Source organism: Trichomycterus rosablanca, chromosome 15 (assembly GCF_030014385.1).
Source record: "Trichomycterus rosablanca isolate fTriRos1 chromosome 15, fTriRos1.hap1, whole genome shotgun sequence".
NCBI classification, from domain to species: Eukaryota; Metazoa; Chordata; class Actinopteri; order Siluriformes; family Trichomycteridae; genus Trichomycterus; species Trichomycterus rosablanca.
This window is the reverse complement of record NC_086002.1, coordinates 13,568,764-13,590,643: the sequence shown is the minus strand read 5'-3', so window position 1 is coordinate 13,590,643 and position 21,880 is coordinate 13,568,764. Positions and strand designations below refer to the sequence as shown.

The window sequence follows — 21,880 nt, the reverse complement described above, 5'->3', positions numbered from 1 at the left end:
TATCTAAAATACTATCTAGTGCACTATGTAGGGAACATAATTAATTATGTAATACACTATCTAGTGCACTATGTAAGGAACACAAATCATCATCTAGTTATACTTTCTAGTGCACTATGTAGTGAACATGAATGCGTTATCTAATACACTATCTAGTGCGCTATGTAGGGAACATAAATCCGTGATTTGATATACAATCTATTGCACTGTGTAGGGAACATAAACCAATTGTCTAATTCACTATCTAGTGCACTACGTAGGGAACATAAATTCATATCTAAAATACTATCTAGTGCACCATGTAGGGAACCTAAATCCGTTAACTAATACCTAAAGCATTATGTAAGAAACATAAGTTTATTATCTAGTACACTATCTAGTGCACTAAGTAGGGAACATAAATTATTTTCTAATATACAATCTAGTGCACTATGTAGGGAACATAAATCTATTATCTTTCACACTATCTAGTGCACTATGTAGTACACATTAATGTGTTTGTAACGCGAACAGTTAGCTTAGTAGCTCAGTTAGCAGCTCCTAAAAGTTCTGTTATCACCCATATTCTTTGGTGTGTGCGAGAGGTTTTTTTGCGCTTTTTAAAAATTTTTTTGGGCTTGGGGGGGGGGGGTCGGGGTCGAGGTCCGGGGGTACCTCCCTGAAATGAGTTTTTGCAACTTGGGATGTCTGTAGTATGAACCCCCCTATTGCCGATCAGTCGTGTAGTACAATGCTATCCGTAAATTGACCATCCCTGCCAGCACAGTTGCTGTGGCAATGAGGAACCTAGTCGATCATTTCCTTTCTCAGACACGGACAATTGTGCCTGTGTGGGTACCCGGCCGGTTGATAGCGCAGCTGAATTTTGAACTCGAGATCTGAGCTGGTGATGGGCTAGCTTTTTATCATTTTACTGTGTCACCTGATCACCCTATCCGTACCCTTTTTTACACTGACTATTTTTGCATGATTTTCCTTTATTTGCATCTTAATGATCGTACGTCAGTTTCGTACTCACTCACTTTCTTCTTTCCCAGCTTTTCAATGGGTGCAAGGCACACAGTAACACCCTGGACGGGGCGCCAGTCACCAGGACGGGGCACACACCCATTCACCTATAGGGCAATTCAGTGTCTCTAATTAACCTGACTGCATGTTTTTGGATTGTGGGAGGAAATCCAGGCAGACACTGGGAGAACATGCAAACTCTGCACAGAAAGGACCCGGACCACCCCGCCTGGGTATCGAACCCAGGACCTTCATACTTAGCACACAATTGTTCCTGAAGAATGTGATCTGTTTAAAGCAACAGTGCATGAAAAATGGTGTGAAGCACTGAGCAGATCCAACTCCCAGTTAGACAGGGCTAGTCAAACACACGTTTGCTTTAATAAACAGTAAAGGTCAGGATTCTGGCCGGGCAGTCAATCCTAGATGATTGTAGAGTTTGCCCTCTTAGCCTCCGCTGCAAATACCATGCTGGCTTTGGCCTCATCTCGGTTCTTCCTTGCCAAGTACGCTCGCAGGCTAAGTCTGGGCATCCATCTGCTTCTGTAAACACGACCGAGAATCCACTGAAGCTCATTGTACTTGCAGATATCTGCGCGTGGTTCACACTGGAGGTGGGAGAAAGGAAAGCAATGGGATGCGGAATGCACAGCAGGTGTGATTGGGTTCACAGATGAATAATACAATAGATCATTTGTCCTTGCACAATTCCAGAGATGCTTCAGAATTGCTACAGAGCCACACTGAGTCGAGGCCTTGTCAGTAAAATGTGACAGATGTTTTAGGGGTGTTTTCCGGCTGACTCGGGCGCCATGCGAGTACTAAATTGATGCACAAATGCTCTTTTCTTTTCCAGACAACAAGGGTGACATTTAACCGTGCACAGTTCTGCTTGTGACCTGGTCAGTCGGACAACATTTTCAGAATTCTGCACGTAATCCTGTGACCATGAACACTGGCTCATTAATTCTTTTATTTCTCTTGGTTATGAAGTAATTGTTGTATCTCATTATACAGTACTCTATTACCAGATGTTTTACCACCTGGTCAAGGTTGTGGTGGGTCCGGCTTTTGTGGGATCAATGAGAGAGGCAACAGTGTTCCATCAAACTGCAGGCTTGTCACGCACATGCCCTCAGTGTCTACGAAATCATACTCTTGAAGCACATGTCTTCCTTGGGAAAATACTGTACACTAATCAGCCATAACATTAAAACCACCTTCTTGTTTCTACACTCACTGTCCATTTTATCAGCTCCACTTACCATATAGAAACGCTTTGTACTTTTACAATTACTGACTGTAGTCCATCTGTTTCTCTACATACCTTTTTTTAGTCTGCTTTCACCCTGTTCTTCAATGGTCAGGACCACCACAGAGTAGATATTTTTTGGGTGGTGGATCATTCTCAGCACTGCAGTGACACTGACATGGTGGTGGTGTGTTAGTGTGTGTTGTGCTGGTATGAGTGGATCAGACACAGCAGCGCTGCTGGAGTTTTTCAATACCATGTCCACTCACTGTCCACTCTATTAGACACGCCTACCTAGTTGGTCCACTTTGTAGATTTAAAGTCAGAGACGATCGCTCATCTATTGCTGCTGTTTGAGTTGGTCATCTTCTAGACCTTCATCAGTGGTCACAGGACGCTTTTTGGTTGGTGGACTATTCTCAGTGACAGTGAGGTGTTTAAAAACTCCATCAGCACTGCTGTGTGTTATCCACTCATATATTGGATTAGCCACTTTTATCTGCACTTTTACAAATGGAAATGCTGGATGACCTTTTCTACTAAATAAGTCTGAGTGCCTGGAATTGTTCTGTTTCATTCATAGGCTAGTTATAAGACCGCTCATTGTGTGAGATCTATCGAACACAGACTTTAGTAGACTTTATGACCAAAAACATGTAAACACCTAAACCCAAATCCATACTTGCTTGTTGAACCTCACACAATAAACCATCAGCATTATTGTGGAGTTTTCACTTGCTCTCATCACAGCTACTACCTTTTTTTGGGAGGGCATTCTACTGGATTTTGAAAGACGACTGCTGAGATTCATTTCATTAAGCCATAAAGTGTTTATAAGGTTGGACACTGATGTTATTAGGGGCACAACTTGCTCAGGATTATTGAAACAGATTCTGTAAATGGTGTAGTATTTATTCTTGCCATTTTTTTTCTCTTTCATTTTAATGAAGAAATTTTTAGATTCATCTGGAGTACCAACTTAAGATGCTGCATTTACTGTCTAAGCAATTGAAGGTTAAGGGCCTTGCTCAAGTGCCCAACAGTGACAACCTGGCAGTTTTGATTACTAGTCTGGTATCTAAGCCATTAGGCTACCACTGTCAACAACTGCAATCACAGTTTGAGAAACACTATGATTTGTTCTGAGGGATTATATTTCTCAATTAAAATGTAATAGCGAATGGCCATAGATGAATACATACATACAGCAAATACGCTAATGAGCCAAAGAACAACCACTTGAGTTGAGCTTCTACCACCAAGACCGGGACTCCACAAGCCCTCTGAAGGAGTCCTGGGGTATCTGGTACCAGGACATTCCAGCAGGTCTTTGAACTTCTGTACATTGTGAGGTGGATTATTCACCACTGCCTACTGGTGCCATATCTTTGTGGCTTGTCCGTACTCTGACCACTGTTGGTAGGTACTTATGACAAATACCTGTGAGCATCAAGCAAAGTGTTGAAGTGGAATATTTATTTATTCATTCATTCATTGTCTGTTTTACCTTCACTTGGTCAGGGTTGCGGTAGGCCTGGCCAATCCATCACTGGGCCTCTGCCACCACCCTCAGATTTATCCAGTCATGTCTGTGTGTATGGTTTTTAAAATTAAGACCCAAATACATTCATTCAGAGTCACTACTATGACATTTGCTTATATGAAACACATGAGGGCAGCAGAACCCTACAAACTAACACTAGGCAATTCAAACGAGACCCACGCAAATGCAGCACATGCCACATGGCTAATAGTATGTGGACGCATGGCTAGGACATCTGTGTTCAATCTAATGTTGCAAATAAACATCTTTTTGTAATCTTTAAACTACTTAACTAGCACATTTTGACAATTCCGCAGTAATGCTAAAATAGGTTGAGAACCTTTTTGTTGAAACCCTTAAACCTGGGTAAGTAGGTAAAACAATTACAGTTGGGTAATGCTAAAAAGGATGAAAACACCTTGTTAAACCCTTACAACTGGGTCACTGGCTGAAAAAGATTGAGAACCCTGTGTTAAAACTGGGTAAGTGGCTAAAAAGGTTGAGAACCCCTGTGCTAAACCTTAAAAAGTGGGTAACTGGCTAAAATAAGTTGAGAACCCCTGTGTTGGACCCTTAAAACTGGGTCACTGGCTAAAACATGTTGAAAATCTCTGTTTTAAACCCTTAAAACTGGGTATCTTGGTAAAATACGTTAAGAAAAAAAGGGCAGTGATTATTCTATTTATTTATTTATTAGGATTTTAACGTCATGTTTTACACTTTGGTTACATTCATGACAGGAACGGTAGTTACTCATTACACAAGGTTCATCAGTTCACAAGGTTATATCAAACACAGTCCTGGACAATTTTGTATTTCCAATTCAACTCACTTGCATGTCTTTGGACTGTGGGAGGAAACCGGAGCACCCGGAGTAAACCCACGCTGACACGGGGAGAACATGCAAACTCCACACAGAAAGGACCTGGGGATTGAACCCAGGACCTTCTTGCTGTGAGGCGACAGTGCTACCCACTTAGCCACCGTGCCGCCCAAGGGCAGTGATAGCTCAGTGGTTAAGGTACTGGACTAGAAATCAAAAGGTTGCCGGTTCAAACCCCACCCACCACTGCCAAGTTGCCACTGTTGGGTCCCTGAGCAAGGCCCTTAACCCAAAATTGTGTTCAGTCATTACTGTAAGTCGCTTTGGATAAAAGCGTCTACTAAATGCCGAAAATGTAAATGTAAAATGGTTGAGAACCCCTGTGTTAAAAGCTTAAAGGTGGGCCATTAGTTAAAAAGGTTGAAAACCCAAGTGTTAAAACTTTGTAAGTGGCAAAAAAGGCTGAGAACCCCTGTGCTAAACCTTAAGTGCGTAACTGGCTAAAATAAGTTGAGAATAATAAGTTGAGTGTTGGACCCTTAAAACTGGGTCACTGGCTAAAACATGTTGAAAATCTCTGTTGTAAACCCTTAAAACTGGGTATCTTGGTAAAATACTTTAAGAAACACCTTGTTAAACCCCTAAAACTGGGTCACTGGCTGAAAAAGTTTGAATACCCCTGTGTTAAAACTGTGTAAGTGGCAAAAAAGGTGGAGAACCTCTAGGTTGGACCCTTAAAACTAGGTCACTGGCTAAAACAGGTTGAGAACACCTGCTTTAAACCCTTACATTTACATTTTCAGTGTTTAGCAGACAACTTTATCCAAAGTGATTTATATTACAGTATCAGTATACAGTTTGAGCAATTAAGGGTTAAGGGCCTTGCTCAAGGGCCAAACAGCAGCAACCGGGCAGTGGTGGGGCTTGAACGAGCAACCTTATGATTACTAGTCCAGTACCCTAACCGCTTGGCTACGGCTTGCCTTAAAACAGTGTAACTGGCTAAAATAGGTTGGAAACACCTGTGTTAAAACAAGGTAACTGGCTAAAATAAGTTGAGAACCCATGTATTAAAATCTTAAGACTGGGTCATTGGCTAAAAGAACCGCTGTGTTAAAACTGGGTAAGTGCAAAAAAGGTTGAGAACCCATGTGTTAAAACTGTAAGTGTCAAAAAAGGTTAAAAACTCGTGTGCTAAACCTTTAAAAGTGGGTAATGGGCTAAAACATGTTAAGAATCCCTGTGTTAAAACTGTGGCTAAAAAAGGTGGAGAACCCCTGTGTTAAAACTGGGTAAGTGGCTAAAAAGGTTAAGAACCTCTGTGTAAAAACTGGGTGACTAAAAAAGGTTGAGAATAACCGTGTTAAAACTGGGTAAGCGACTAAAAAAGGTTGAGAACCCCTGTGTTAAAACTGGGTAAGTGGCTAAAAAGGTTGAGAATAACAGTGTTAAAACAACGTAACTGGCTAAAATAGGTTAAGAACTCCTGTGTTAAAACTGGGTAAATGACTAAAATGTTAAGAATAACTGTGTTCAAACCAGGTAGGTGGATAAAAAAGGTTGGGAATTCCTGTGTTAAAACTGGGTAAGTGGCTAAAAAGGTTGAGAATAACTGTAAAAACTGGGTAACTGGCTAAAATAAGTTGAGAACCCCTGTGTTGGACCCTTACAACTAAGTCACTGGCTAAAACAGATGGAGAACAGCTGTGTTAAAACAAGGTAACTGGCTAAAATAGGTTAAGAACCCCTGTGTTAAAACTGTAAGTGGATAAAAAGGTTAAGAACCCCTGTATTAAAACTGGGTCACCGGCTAAAAAAGATTAATGTGCTAAACCTTTAAAAGTGGGTAACTGGCTAAAATAAGTTGAGAACCTTTGTTAAACCCTTAAAAGTGGGTCACTAGGTAACAGAATGTTGAGAACCCCTGTGTTAAAACTGTGTAAGTGGCTAAAACAGGTTAAGAACCCCTGTGTTAAAACTGTGTAAGTGGATAAAAAGGTTGAGAATAACTGTAAAAACTGGGTAAATGGCTAAAATGTTGGTTGAGAATAACCATGTTAAAACTATGTAAGTGGATAAAAAAGTTGAGAATAACCATGTTAAAACTGTGTAAGTGGATAAAAAGGTTGAGAATAACTGTTAAAACTGTGTAAGTGGATAAAAAGGTTGAGAATAACCGTGTTAAAACTGTGTAAGTGGATAAAAAGGTTAAGAACCCCTGTGTTAACACTGTGTAAGTGGATAAAAAGGTTGAGAATAACCGTGTTAAAACTGTGTAAGTGGATAAAAAGGTTGAGAATAACTGTGTAAAAACTGGGTAAATGGCTAAAATGTTGGTTGAGAATAACCGTGTTAAAACTGTGTAAGTGGATAAAAAAGTTGAGAATAACCATGTTAAAACTGTGTAAGTGGATAAAAAGGTTGAGAATAACCGTGTTAAAACTGTGTAAGTGGATAAAAAGGTTGAGAACCCCTGTGTTAAAACTGGGTAAATGACTAAAATGTTGAGAATAACTGTGTTAAAACCAGGTAGGTGGATAAAAAAGGTTGGGAATTCCTGTGTTAAAACTGGGTAAGTGGCTAAAAAGGTTGAGAATAACTGTAAAAACTGGGTAACTGGCTAAAATAAGTTGAGAACCCCTGTGTTGGACCCTTACAACTAAGTCACTGGCTAAAACAGATGGAGAACAGCTGTGTTAAAACAAGGTAACTGGCTAAAATAGGTTAAGAACCCCTGTGTTAAAACTGTGTAAGTGAATAAAAAGTTTAAGAACCCCTGTATTAAAACTGGGTCACCGGCTAAAAAAGATTAATGTGCTAAACCTTTAAAAGTGGGTAACTGGCTAAAATAAGTTGAGAACCTTTGTTAAACCCTTAAAAGTGGGTCACTAGGTAACAGAAGGTTGAGAACCCCTGTGTTAAAACTGTGTAAGTGGCTAAAACAGGTTAAGAACCCCTGTGTTAAAACTGTGTAAGTGGATAAAAAGGTTGAGAATAACTAAAAACTGGGTAAATGGCTAAAATGTTGGTTGAGAATAACCGTGTTAAAACTGTGTAAGTGGATAAAAAAGTTGAGAATAACCATGTTAAAACTGTGTAAGTGGATAAAAAGGTTGAGAATAACTGTGTTAAAACTGTGTAAGTGGATAAAAAGGTTGAGAATAACCGTGTTAAAACTTTGTAAGTGGATAAAAAGGTTGAGAACCCCTGTGTTAACACTGTGTAAGTGGATAAAAAGGTTGAGAATAACCGTGTTAAAACTGTGTAAGTGGATAAAAAGGTTGAGAATAACCATGTTAAAACTGTGTAAGTGGATAAAAAGGTTGAGAATAACCATGTTAAAACTGTGTAAGTGGATAAAAAGGTTGAGAACCCCTGTGTTAACACTGTGTAAGTGGATAAAAAGGTTGAGAATACCCTGTGTTAACACTGTGTAAGTGGATAAAAAGGTTGAGAATAACCGTGTTAAAACTGTGTAAGTGGATAAAAAGGTTGAGAATAACCATGTTAAAACTGTGTAAGTGGATAAAAAGGTTGAGAATAACCATGTTAAAACTGTGTAAGTGGATAAAAAGGTTGAGAACCCCTGTGTTAACACTGTGTAAGTGGATAAAAAGGTTGAGAATAACCGTGTTAAAACTGTGTAAGTGGATAAAAAGGTTGAGAATAACTGTGTAAAAACTGGGTAAATGGCTAAAATGTTGGTTGAGAATAACCGTGTTAAAACTGTGTAAGTGGATAAAAAAGTTGAGAATAACCATGTTAAAACTGTGTAAGTGGATAAAAAGGTTGAGAACCCCTGTGTTAAAACTGTGTAAGTGGATTAAAAGGTTAAGAACCCCTGTCTTAAAACTGTGTAAGTGGATAAAAAGGTTAAGAACCCCTGTGTTAAAACTGTGCAAGTGGATAAAAAGGTTGAGAATTCCTGTGTTAAAACTGTGTAAGTGGATAAAAAGGTTGAGAACAACCGTGTTAAAACTGTGTAAGTGGATAAAAAGGTTGAGAATAACCGTGTTAAAACTGTGTAAGTGGATAAAAAGGTTGAGAACCCCTGTGTTAAAACTGTGTAAGTGGATTAAAAGGTTAAGAACCCCTGTGTTAAAACTGTGTAAGTGGATAAAAAGGTTAAGAACCCCTGTGTTAAAACTGTGTAAGTGGATAAAAAGGTTAAGAACCCCTGTGTTAAAACTGTGTAAGTGGATAAAAAGGTTGAGAATTCCTGTGTTAAAACTGTGTAAGTGGATAAAAAGGTTGAGAATAACCGTGTTAAAACTGTGTAAGTGGATAAAAAGGTTGAGAACCCCTGTGTTAAAACTGTGTAAGTGGATAAAAAGTTGAGGGCAGCTTAGAACGATTAGCCGAAGCACATGAAAGCGCTCCAGTCCAGCAGATGGCGGTTTCATGCTCCAGCGTTTATTCAGATAAGAGAAAGAAGGATGTTGTTATGTGCGAAGGATTGTCGCTGTGCATTTATTGAGTCATTTTATTTAATTTTATTAGGTTTTATTTGATGATGTGAGCGGATTAGTGTGTGTTTAACAATGTCTGAATCTCCGGATACTCGCAGTTTGCTCTCTGCCTCTTCACAGCTCAATTTAATGGAGATAGATGCTGTAAGTGTGTTTACCTTCTGTCAGCTGATGCCAGTACACTGCGCATTAGCTTAGCATTGCTAATAAATAGTGTCGGTTCTTCTATTTGTTAATGAAGGACTAGTTTGTATACGGGTTTAACCATAATTAGTCGACGTGTTCAGGTGTTATTAATTATTATTATTATTATCTGTTAATTCAGAATGATGTTAGCACTAATAGAACCTAAACTGAGTCTTTAAATTTGGCTGTGTCTCAAAGCGCATACTATACAGCTGTACACCTGTGCTCTGTACATGTAGCGTCGTCACTAATTTGGCACACTATTTATACGCTGATCTGCGGTTTGGGACACAGCCAGTGCTATTGGCTCTATAGCAAAGGGTTACACTCAACACATAAACCCAACTAGTCACAGTACAGCATGTGTAGGAAGTTTTCCTTCTTACTAGTTCACAATGACTGTTTTCAGATGATAAAACACAATAAGTAATTTAATTTATATAAAACAATGTTATCCAACACCTATATAACCCTTTACAATGTAATTACCCTATTGGTTATTCAATGTTCCTGTACAAACCTGCTTGATTGCTTGACTAACGGAAATGTCCAGGCTGACTGAGATTTCTATTTGACATTGGTCAAGCATGTCTGTGTTTAAGGCGGCACGGTGGCTTAGTGGGTAGCACTGTCTCCTCACAGCAAGAAGGTCCTGGGTTCGATCCCCGTGCGGGGAGGTCCGGGTCTTTTCTGTGCAGAGTTTGCATGTTCTCCTTGTGTCTGCGTGGGTTTCCTGCGGGAGCGCCGGTTTCCGCCCACAGTCCAAAAACATGCAGTCAGGTTAATTGGAAACACTGAATTGCCCTGTAAGTGAATGGGTGTGTATGCGTTCCATCCAGGGTGTTACTGTGTGCCTTGCGCCCATTGAAAAGCTGGGATAGGCTCCAGCACCCCCCCCCCCCACGAGCCTAATTGTATAAGCAGATAAGAAAATGAATGAATGTGTTTATTAATTTGTCTTAACAAGGAAAACATTTTACTTTACTGTACCTTTACTGTACCTTCAATGTACCTTCCAACAAAGAATAGGGCCCCTTTTTTGGTCACTGCAGGTGTTCCCTTAAAATGCATCTTTTCTACGTTTCATATGTGTCTATCCTTTACACCGTTGTATTTTATATGGTTTTAATATATTATGTATCTCGGTAGTAAATCGTGACTCTTAGACCCAGGCCCTCTGCCCCCCCAGCCTCCTATCCCATATAGTATGTTCTTAAAAAGTCTTTATAAAATTTAGGCCCATCTGAGGGCCTAGAAGGCCCTGATGGTTTTTCTCTTATGCTTTGTAAGTTAAAGTACAATAATGTAGATTTATATGTAAAGGTACAGGATATACCCTTGATGGTACCCCAACCAAGTGGTACGATTATATTAACAGGTATGTTTATATTATATAAGCGTGTACTTTAATTAACTACATTTCTTGGTTAAGACCGTCTTTGGTGCGGCACATTGGCTCGGTGGGTCACAGCGGGAAGGTCCTGGGTTGGCCGCTCAGGTGGCGCAACGGTAAAATATGCTAGCACACTAGAGCAAAGATTTTGAATTTCATTTAATCGAATCTGTCACATGAACAACTATTGGCTGTTGTTCAGGGGTGGGATGAGTCGGACTAGGGTTCCTCATAACTGGTGCAGTTGCGACCTCTGCTGGCTGATTGATGCCGCCTGTGCAGGGTTGAGGAATAATGCTGATCAGGGTGTGGCTCTCCGTGCACAAGGCTGATCCGCATATGAACTGACCTCATGCAGGTGAAAAAGAGGCAGTCGGTATTGCTCACGTGTCGGAGGGGGCGTGGGCCAGTTGCGAAGCTTCTCAGTCAGCAGTGGAGGGTTGTATCGGTAGAGGTGAAGCGTAATGCAATCAGGATAATTGGACACGGCTGGATTATTAAGGAAGAAAATTGGGGGGAAAAAAGGTCTTGGGTTTGATTCCCAGATGGAGCGGTCGGGGTCCTTTCTGTATAGAGTTTGCATGTTCTCCCAGTGTCTGCTTGGGTTTCCCCCCGGAGCTGCGGTTTCCTCCCACAGTCCAAAGATTTGTAACATTGACCTACCTATCCTATTATACACAGCCATTTGTGTCTGTGTAGGTGCCTGATTGGTCAAAAGGACAACTCCGGTTTCAGAGGTGGTGGGCTAGCGCGTTAAATCACTGCACCACCGGAGTGCCATAAGCATAACATTTTAAAAGAGTGCAGCAGTGGGGTAGCTTGTAAACCGGGCGTGAGGCTGCATTTTTGGATCATCAGATTTAGAAGTATATAACCTAGTTTAACAGGAAGGTTGAATCTGTAAATAAATAGCAAAACTGGTGGCTTTTTAAAGAGCAGAGTCAGGCTTCGTCAGTCTTTGTTTACCACATAGCTGATCTTGAGAAACGTATCTGTAAATGTGTTACAGATTGACGACAAGGAGTTTGACATCCCTCAAGTTGACACGCCTCCAACACTAGAGAGTATTCTCAATGAGGTGAGTGCTTTCAATTTTCTCTACATAATGCAAATGCTATCAAATTTTTGTCAGACGCAACTTACACAGACTAGGCATAACATTATGACCACCTTCCTAATATTGTATTGGTCCCCCTTTTGCTGCTAAAACAGCCCTGCAGCTGTGATGCAGAACCAGCATTAACTTCTTCAGCAATTTGAGCTACGGTATCTCGTCTGTTGGATCAGACCACACGGGTCAGCCTTCGTTCCCGACGTGCATCAGTGAGCCCATGACCCTGTCGCCGGTTTACCACTGTTTCTTTGTTGGACCACTTTTGATAGATAGTGACCACTGCAGACCAGGAACACACCCCACAATGCTCTGACCCAGTCGTCTAGCCATCACAATCTGGCCCTTGTCAAACTCACTCAAATCCTCACGCTTGTCCATTTCTCCTGCTTCTAACACATCAGGATAAAATGTTCACTTGCTGCCTAATCTATCCCACCCACTGACAGGTGCCGTGATGAAGAGATAATCAGTGTCATTTACTTCACCTGTCAGTGGTCATAATGTTATGCCTGTTCGGTGTATAATGAAACGTAACCTCTGGCTACATTCTAAACCATACAGCAAGGGACGCTGAAATAACTGTATGGCTTCTTCTGTGCTTTGTGTCAGTGCTTGTGTTTTATTAAAATACTTGCGGATTCAGCACTAGTGCTTCAGTAGAAACATACAGCATATGGACAGAAGTATGTGGACACCTATCCATAAGCTTTTTGGACATCTTGTTCCAACACTATTGCCATTATTATGGGATTAGTTTTGTTTTTTGCAGCAATAGCAGCCTTCACTCTTTTGGACCTTGGGAATGGGTGCCAATTTAGTTAAGAGTTTTTGTGAGGTCAGGCATGTGAAGGCCTGCTAGCTGTCAACATTCCAATTACTTTTAAAAGTTTTGCTGGGCTTGATGTCTTGGCTTCTACCACCCAGTACAAGAACTCACCAGTATGAATTACAACAGAAGCACAGCAGGAGAACAAACATCAGATGCCAAACAACTAATATCTGCCTACATTACAATTTTTTTTACATTATACCTCCTTGTTTCTACACTCACTGTCCGTTTTATCAGCTCCACTTACCATATAGAAGCATTTTTTAGTTCTACTGTACAATTACTGACTGTAGTCCATCTGTTTCTCTGCGTGCTTTGTTAGCCCCCTTTCATGCTGTTCTTCAATGGTCAGGACTCTCCCAGGACCACCACAGAGCAGGTATTATTTAGGTGGTGGATCATTCTCAGGACTGCAGTGACACTGACATGGTGGTGGTGTGTTAGTGTGTGTTGTGCTGGTATGAGTGGATCAGACACAGCAGCACTGATAGAGTTTTTAACCTCACTGTCACTGCTGGACTGAGAATAGTCCACCAACCAAAAATATCTAGCCGACAGCGTCCCATGGCCAGCGTCCTGTGACCACTGATGAAGGTCTAGAAGATGACCAACTCGAACAGCAGCAATAGATGAGCGATCGTCTCTGACTTTACATCTACAAGGTGGACCAGCTAGGTAGAAGTGTCTAATAGAGTGGACAGTGAGTGGACACCGTATTTAAAAACTCCAGCAGCGCTGCTGTGTCTGATCCACTCATACCAGCACAACACACACTAACACACCACCACCATGTCAGTGTCACTGCAGTGCTGAGAATCATCCACCACCCAAATAATACCTGCTCTGTTGTGGTCCTGTGGGGTCCTGACCATTGAAGAACAGGGTGAAAGCAGACTAAAAAGGCATGTAGAGAAACAGATGGACTACAGTCATTAATTGTAGAATGTAGTTTGCACATCGTCAACCTCTTGTTGCCGTTTTTTATTTTACTAGCATAGGGCTGTGATGACCTGTATGGCAGTATGCTATAAAATATGAATCTAATTCAGTCACTTCTGGCTTTGTCTCTTCTTCTAATTACTACATTCATCTTATGTATGTAGCCCGAGGATGAGGATGAGCCCTTCGTCCTGGAGGACACATGTCTTCTGAACACAGAAAACATGGATGTACATTCCTGCGAGACGTCCTCACTCGCCAGTTCAGACAGCGGAGACCGTGCCCACCTGAAGAGGTGCAGCACCTACACAACACGTGACATGAGTTGACATTTATGCTACATCATTATGTTCTAGTATGGATTGTTTGTGTCTGTGTGTGTGTGTGTGTGTGTGTGTGTATATATGCATATGCAGGAGGAGGAAGCCAATAGAGACCAATACTACAGTGCACGGCTCAGTTCTGAGACACAGTGTGCTGAAGGGCATCTCGGCTCAGATTGTATCTGCCGCTGTGAGTGTCTTTGTGTTGGAGCTTTCACTCTCCCACATGCCACAGTGCACTTTGATAATACTACATTATTATTATTTTCCATGTTTTTTTATCATATTCGTGTATATATATATATATATATATATATATATATTTTTTTTTTTTCTTTTCTTTCTAGGACAAAGTAGATGCTGGCCTGCCCACGGCAGTTGTAAGCATTTCTGGTTCTATATTCTTGGGTCAAAGTAACATCTTTTGTTTGTGTTTGGTTTAGCTCTTCTTCTAAACACGTGCAAATATGCTGCTTGTAATTTCAGACTGTGTCCAGCGTTATTGCTGTGGGGACCTCACATGGTCTGGCTCTGGTGTTTGGTAAGCACAAAGAAACAGTATTTGACAATGAATGCTTTTTTTATTAAAGCATTTTCTTTATTATAATAATGATGGATTTACATTGTATTGGTTGTTTTAACTGTTATAGCATTGTAGTGTATCGGGCTTTGCTATAAATTGGATATCCACGTGTTAGGGGAGGTATTTACATTTACATTTTCTGCATTTAGCAGACGCTCTTATCCAGAGCGACTTACATAAGTGCTTCCATAGTAAACATTTCATTTCTCAAGTTTTAGTAAAAGAACAGTCAAAGAACACGAATCTGCTGAAACCTGTTAGAACCTGTTTTTTTTTTTTATTTAATTTTTTTTATTAATGAAATGGAAAAAAAATGTTAGTAAATAGGTATAGGTCAGCTTAAGTGTTTAGTAAAAAGGTGAGTTTTTAATCGTTTTTTTAAAGACAGCAAGAGACTCAGATGTTCGGACAGACAGAGGAAGTTCATTCCACCACTTGGGTGCTAGAACAGAGAAGAGCCTTGATGCTTGTCTTCCTTTAGTCCTGGGTGGAGGCTCAAGTCGAGCGAGACTAGTGGCTCGGAGGTTGCGTGGTACTGAGCGGGGTTTGATTAGACCACGAAGGTAGCTTGGGGCTGGTCCATTTTTGGCTTTGTAGGCGAGCATCAGTGTTTTAAACTGAATGCGTGCAGCTACAAGAAGCCAGTGAAGAGAACGCAGCAGTGGGGTGATGTGGCAGTGTTAAAAACCAGACGGGCAGCTGCATTTTGAATGAGCTGCAAGGGTTTAATAGTGGACATGGGAGCACCTGCCAGGAGGGAGTTGCAGTAGTCCAACCGTGAGATTACAAGTGACTGGACCAGAATCTGGGTAGCTTCCCTGGAGAGAAATGGTCGAATCTTGTCATGTTGGCTATGTAAGGAGAGAAGGTCAGCTGGTTATCCAGGACAATACCAAGGCTTCTTACCTTATCAGATGGTCTGATCTGGGAGTCATCAAGAGAAATGATTAGGTCCTGGGTTGGAGACTGATCTCCGGGAATGAGTAACAGCTCTGTCTTGCTGGGATTAAGTTTTAGATGATGAGCTGACATCCATTGTGAGATATCTCGCAGACATGCTGAGATGCGAGCTGAGACTTGTGTGTCTGAAGGAGGAAATGACAGAACAAGCTGAGTGTCATCTGCATAGGAGTGGTAGGAGAAGCCATGAGAGGCTATGACCTTACCCAGAGAGCGGGTGTATATATATAGGTATAACTTTCAGGAAACACTTAACTGCTTTCTTAAAATCAGGGAAAAATACCCCACCCACCTACAGTGTATCACAAAAGTGAGTACACCCCTCACATTTCTGCAAATATTTCATTATATCTTTTCATGGACAACACTATAGACATGAAACTTGGATATAACTTAGAGTAGTCAGTGTACAGCTTGTATAGCAGTGTAGATTTACTGTCTTCTGAAAATAACTCAACACACAGCCATTAATGTCTAAATAGCTGGCAACATAAGTGAGTACACCCCACAGTGAACATGTCCAAATTGTGCCCAAATGTGTCGTTGTCCCTCCCTGGTGTCATGTGTCAAGGTCCCAGGTGTAAATGGGGAGCAGGGCTGTTAAATGTGGTGTTTTGGGTACAATTCTCTCATACTGGCCACTGGATATTCAACATGGCACCTCATGGCAAAGAACTCTCTGAGGATGTGAGAAATAGAATTGTTGCTCTCCACAAAGATGGCCTGGGCTATAAGAAGATTGCTAACACCCTGAAACTGAGCTACAGCATGGTGACCAAGGTCATACAGCGGTTTTCCAGGACAGGTTCCACTCGGAACAGGCTTCGCCAGGGTCGACCAAAGAAGTTGAGTCCACGTGTTCGGCGTCATATCCAGAGGTTGGCTTTAAAAAATAGACACATGAGTGCTGCCAGCATTGCTGCAGAGGTTGAAGACGTGGGAGGTCAGCCTGTCAGTGCTCAGACCATACGCCGCACACTGCATCAACTCGGTCTGCATGGTCGTCATCCCAGAAGGAAGCTGACGCACAAGAAAGCCCGCAAACAGTTTGCTGAAGACAAGCAGTCCAAGAACATGGATTACTGGAATGCCCTGTGGTCTGACGAGACCAAGATAAACTTGTTTGGCTCAGATGGTGTCCAGCATGTGTGGCGGCGCCCTGGTGAGAAGTACCAAGACAACTGTATCTTGCCTACAGTCAAGCATGGTGGTGGTAGCATCATGGTCTTGGGCTGCATGAGTGTTGCTGGCACTGGGGAGCTGCAGTTCATTGAGGGAAACATGAATTCCAACATGTACTGTGACATTCTGAAACAGAGCATGATCCCCTCCCTTCGAAAACTGGCAGTTTTCCAACAGGATAACGACCCCAAACACAACCTCCAAGATGGCAACTGCCTTGCTGAGGAAGCTGAAGGTAAAGGTGATGGACTAAACCCAATTGAGCACCTGTGGTGCATCCTCAAGGTGGAGGAGTTCAAGGTGTCTAACATCCACCAGCTCCGTGATGTCATCATGGAGGAGTGGAAGAGGATTCCAGTAGCAACCTGTGCAGCTCTGGTGAATTCCATGCCCAGGAGGGTTAAGGCAGTGCTGGATAATAATGGTGGTCACACAAAATATTGACACTTTGGGCACAATTTGGACATGTTCACTGTGGGGTACACTGTTGTACACTGACTACTTTAAGTTATATCCAAGTTTCATGTCTATAGTGTTGTCCCATGAAAAGATATAATGAAATATTTGCAGAAATGTGAGGGGTGTACTCACTTTTGTGATACACTGTACATACATATACTGATGGATCTAAAACAACTGACCAAGTCACAGCTGCAACACAAGGGAAAAACAAACCTGCCTCCTCTCACCTCTATAGTCTCAGCAGAAGCCTATGCCCTTCTTATGATACTAGAATATGCAAGACTAATTAACAAACGCAACATCCTGACATGTACAGACTCTAAATCATGCCTTCAGGCCTTGAACACACCCACAGCCAAACACCCCACAATAATCAAAACAGAATAGAATCAAATGCCTTGAGTTGTCATACATATACATGTGTACAGTCCAAGCTTGTTTGCAAGCTGGGGTCAGAGTGCAGGGTCAGCCATTGTACTGCGCCCCTGGAGCAGAGAGGGTTAAGGACCTTGCTCAAGGGCCCAACAGTGCCTGCATGACAGAGTAGTATTTTGAACTCACAACCTTTCAATTGATTGCCCAAAGCTCTACCCACTAGGCTACCACTGTCCTAGATTCGAATACAGCGCACCATTAAAGAACTCACAGATAAAAGGTATGATTACACTGTGCCAGATACCAGGGCATTGTGAAATATCAGGGAATGAAAAAGCTGACCAGTTGGCTGAAGGAAGAACTAAACAAAAAAATAATTAACCTCAAACTACACAAGATTCACCCCACTATGGAAAATGTACACACCAGGTTATCTACACCAGGGGTTTTCAAACTTTTTGGACATGCGCCCCCCCTTCGTGTGCCAACCGCGAACTTGCGTCCCCCCACCCCCCCTACTCGAACTTGCGCCTCACCCCCCCACCTTCGTCAACCATCACACAGAAACCATTGCGACAGCTCTTGACGACATAATTAACGTTGTGCACATCATACATACAATGCAATTTTTGCTGATTTAAAGATAACACATCCTGATCCCATCTGAGCCTATTCTATGAGCACATTATATAAATTCGTGGTTCACTTTCGTCAGTCGTAAGCGGTTCTTGCTTTTGATGTAGATGAGAGCAGAAAACGTTACTTCACAGAGCCAAGTAGAGACAAAAGTACATCAGTTACTAAGTTAGTTAGTTCAGGATAATCTGCTTCGACTTTTAGCTCCACAGACAGAACGAGTCTGACTCGACTACCACTTTGTGGTAATAACCAGTTTAATTAAGCTTGAGCTTTTTAAGGTAAGCGAATCACACAATGTTCTGTAGTAGCTGGTGTTTATTTAAAACCACAACATTTATTAATAACAGTAAAACTAGTAGATGGTGTTTATTTAAAACCGCAACCTTTATTAATAACAGTAAAACCGAAACATGGGCAGCAGCCGGATGCATTTTTGCCACCCACACATTGATGAGTGTTGTGCCACCTAGCGTTGCTTGCGGAGAGACACACCCCAAGGGCACTCCTCCCTATCTCCGCGCAGGCGCCTCCAATCAGCCGGCAGAGGTCGTAATCGCATTCTGACAGAGAATCCGGTTCTTTGTCCCGCCTTCCAACTGAGCAACCGGCCAATCGTTGCTCATACAGCCACTCGGTCTCGAACCGGTAAGGCAGAGCTGGATTCGATACGATGTACTCAGAATCCAGCTCTGGTTGCAGCGTGTCTTTTACCGCTGCGCCACCTAAGCGGCATAGTAAAACTTATATTGATACTGTGAATAGAGCATCTCTCACACACACACACACACACACACACACACACACACACACACACACACACACACACACATCCTATAACAGCAGTCATTATTTTTGTCACCGATTTATCTTCAATGTTAGCCCTATTTTTAAGGGGTTTTTTCAGACTGAACTGGATAACATTAAACGTGCCTGTGTGCGTGCTCAGCAAGACTAATCAAATGTGTCTCCTGTGGGTAAAAAATTAATTGCTTTAGTTTTAGAAGTAAAAAAAATCTCTTAATGCCACGCCCCCCCGGACAGGCCCCACAGGTTGAAAACCCCCGATCTACACTAGATGTAGAACAGGCTATTCCAGATTGACACACCAACACTTAATTTTAGGAGGAGACCCCAGACTTTGTGAAGAATGTCAGACACCCATCACCATAAAACACATCCTGAATGAAGTACAACAGTGAAAGACAAAAAGTAAGTATGGTCGATATGTTAATAATATAAGACTGAAAAGTGTATATAATACAAGAACTATAAAACTACTTCTGCTGTGAATATAATTTTGACTGGAAAGGCACTTGTGTGGTGTAGCGGTAATGCACGCTAGCTCACTGCATCTGAGATCTTGGGATCAAGGATTCGAATCTCAGCGGCGCTAATGGCCAGTTGGGCGTATGCATTGACATGATGTCCGAAGCCAGCCTAAGCCATTTTGAGGCACACTTGTCCATGAGCTCTTAGTGCTGGTGCTAAGCCTGGACATAAGAGTAGGGTACCGCCAAGCCCTAAATAATGGAGCAGCTTAAAAGGTTTTTCTTCTAAAAACAAAAGCAAAAGACGTTGGTGTTTAATCTATCTTTAGAGTGAGCTGCACCAGGCCACACCATTAACCAAAAGCCACTAAAGTGGAGTAATAAAGAAGTAATAGGCTTATATGTCTCAAAATAAAGGAGACATCTACAGTATGTTCCAGTAATAATCTGGTATATATTAATTAGTTGTGAAATATCTTTCTTGGATGTGGCTCCGTCTTGGGTGGGATAATCAGGAAAAGGTAAAGTAAAACCGCCGGCATGATGAATGGAAACAACAGTCACCATTCTCTATGTTGCAGCATGCTCTACTGTGGCTGTGTGATTGATCATGGAGCATTTTGGTCTTCTATACGAGAATTGTTTTTTGCCATAAAATATGGTTCCTTTGCTTAATGACTTGAACGCTGATCGTGCGCTGGGGTGTCACACTCACTTTTTGGAGGGCCATGGTCCTACAGGGGTTAGTCACAGATCAAAATCAGTTCATGAGAAAACTGTGGAGGAGGTGGAGGAGTTGTTTCAGGTGTGTTGTGAGGTAGAAGCTCTCTGCAGTACTGTAGCCCTTCTGGACTGACGCCTGACACCCCTGATCTAATGGCTGCCGGGTTATTGTTCACTACTCAGTTATGTGCATGTTGTTGTGTTTTTGGTTGTTTCAATATCATTTACCAGGTCTTGAAGATCATTCGTGTATCAGACATGTTTTTGATGTTTCTTGTCTGTCTTGGCTGTCCGTGATACGTCATGCTTAAGGCCCTACCTAATTCACGGCTGTGAAAATTGCAATTTGCTGTAAAATTAAAAAATTTTAACATTTTTCATTCGCGTAGTGTTCAAGTGCCCCACTTTTACTGGTTAATTTGCATTACATTACATTACATGACATTTTTGGCATTTAGCAGACACCTTTATCCTAAGCAACCTCTAGTACTGTGACAGTTTACAGTCTGAGCTAGGGTTAAGGGCCTTGCTCAAGGGCCAAACAGCAGCAACCTGGCAGTGATGGGGCTTGAACCAGCTGATTACTGGTTCTGTATCTTAACCGCTAGGCTACAGCTGCCCTGTGATGCCTTAGCATTGAGACGGATTTGCACTATGATTCGGTCCTAGCAATCCTACGGCAATTCAGTTAGCAACTGGTTAATCAAAATGTCCAAGATGTTAAAGTGTATATCAGTTAAAAACACGACTCGAGTAACTGAGTCCAATTCTGTGGACGCAGAGGGGGGCATGTCAAAACATGGATGGATATTTTCGTATTTGAGACTGTCGCTAGATGTTCTAGGTTTACATTCAACCGTTAAGGTAGGCTGTGCTATGTATCATAGCTTCCATTTATTCTATCATTCAGTTTATACACTGATCAGCCATAACATTAAAACCACCTGAGTTTAGTAGGGCCCTGGTCATGCTGTTATGACACTGCAGCACTTTTTTTGCTTTGCGGTTGGATATGCTGTTTCCTTGTTATAAATGAATATATGTTGTGTATTAGATCAGAACCAGGCCCTGAGACTGTGTCTGGGTTCCACTGCGACAGGGGCGGAATACGGCGCCGTGTCGGCCCTCGGTATTAACCACGACTGCACACGGCTGCTGTGCGGCTTTGCCAAAGGACAGGTGCGTTAAAAATCGTACAAATACAGGTGAAAAAATACATGTCAATTTTTATTCCTTACTTTCTGTTCTGGATGTCTCTTTGTCCAATGTCTCACTGGCTCACAGATTACGATGTGGGATTTGGCCAATGGGAAGCTGCTGCGCACTATCACAGATGCCCACCCACCTGGGACAGCCATTTTACATGTCAAGGTATAGCCTTCAGGCTGATTACATTCCTCTCACACACAGTTTCTTGCATTTACTTTGACTTTTATTTGATTGCAGACAGAATGAACCTGAGATATTTCATGTTTTGTCTTCTCAACTTAATTTCATTTATTAATAAACATCCATTTCTGCATTTCAGGCCTGCAACACATTCCAAAAAAAGTTGGGACAGTAAAGCATTTACCACTTTGTAATGTTGCCATTCCTTTTCACCACACTTAAAAGATGTTTTGGCACCGAGGAGACCAAGTGATTTAGTGTTTCAGCTTTTATTTTGTCTCATTCTTCCTGCAAACACGTCTTAAGATGTGCAACAGTACAGGGTTGTCAAATTTTTTGCTTAAAAATTCTCCACACATTCTCTATTGTGGACAGGTCAGGACTACAGGCAGACCAGTCCAGTACTCGTACCCTCTTCTT

At 41.8% G+C, this 21,880-nt stretch overlaps 1 protein-coding gene across 2 annotated transcripts in view; it reads left to right on the top strand.

Annotated features, from left to right (window-relative positions):
- Nucleotides 1–9,145: 9,145 nt before the first annotated feature.
- Nucleotides 9,146–21,880, top strand: part of vps8 (VPS8 subunit of CORVET complex) — a 186,825-nt gene continuing 174,090 nt past the window's right edge. Inside the window, exons 1-8 of one of the 2 annotated variants that reach the window (XM_063010938.1) lie at nt 9,146–9,239; nt 11,684–11,752; nt 13,721–13,851; nt 13,973–14,069; nt 14,227–14,259; nt 14,366–14,420; nt 21,126–21,250; nt 21,356–21,442. In XM_063010938.1, the coding sequence (XP_062867008.1) occupies nt 9,168–9,239; nt 11,684–11,752; nt 13,721–13,851; nt 13,973–14,069; nt 14,227–14,259; nt 14,366–14,420; nt 21,126–21,250; nt 21,356–21,442 (669 nt within the window). In that variant the 5' untranslated portion in view covers nt 9,146–9,167. The remainder of the gene's footprint in view (nt 9,240–11,683; nt 11,753–13,720; nt 13,852–13,972; nt 14,070–14,226; nt 14,260–14,365; nt 14,421–21,125; nt 21,251–21,355; nt 21,443–21,880) is intronic. The other variant, XM_063010937.1, reaches the window with a different exon arrangement.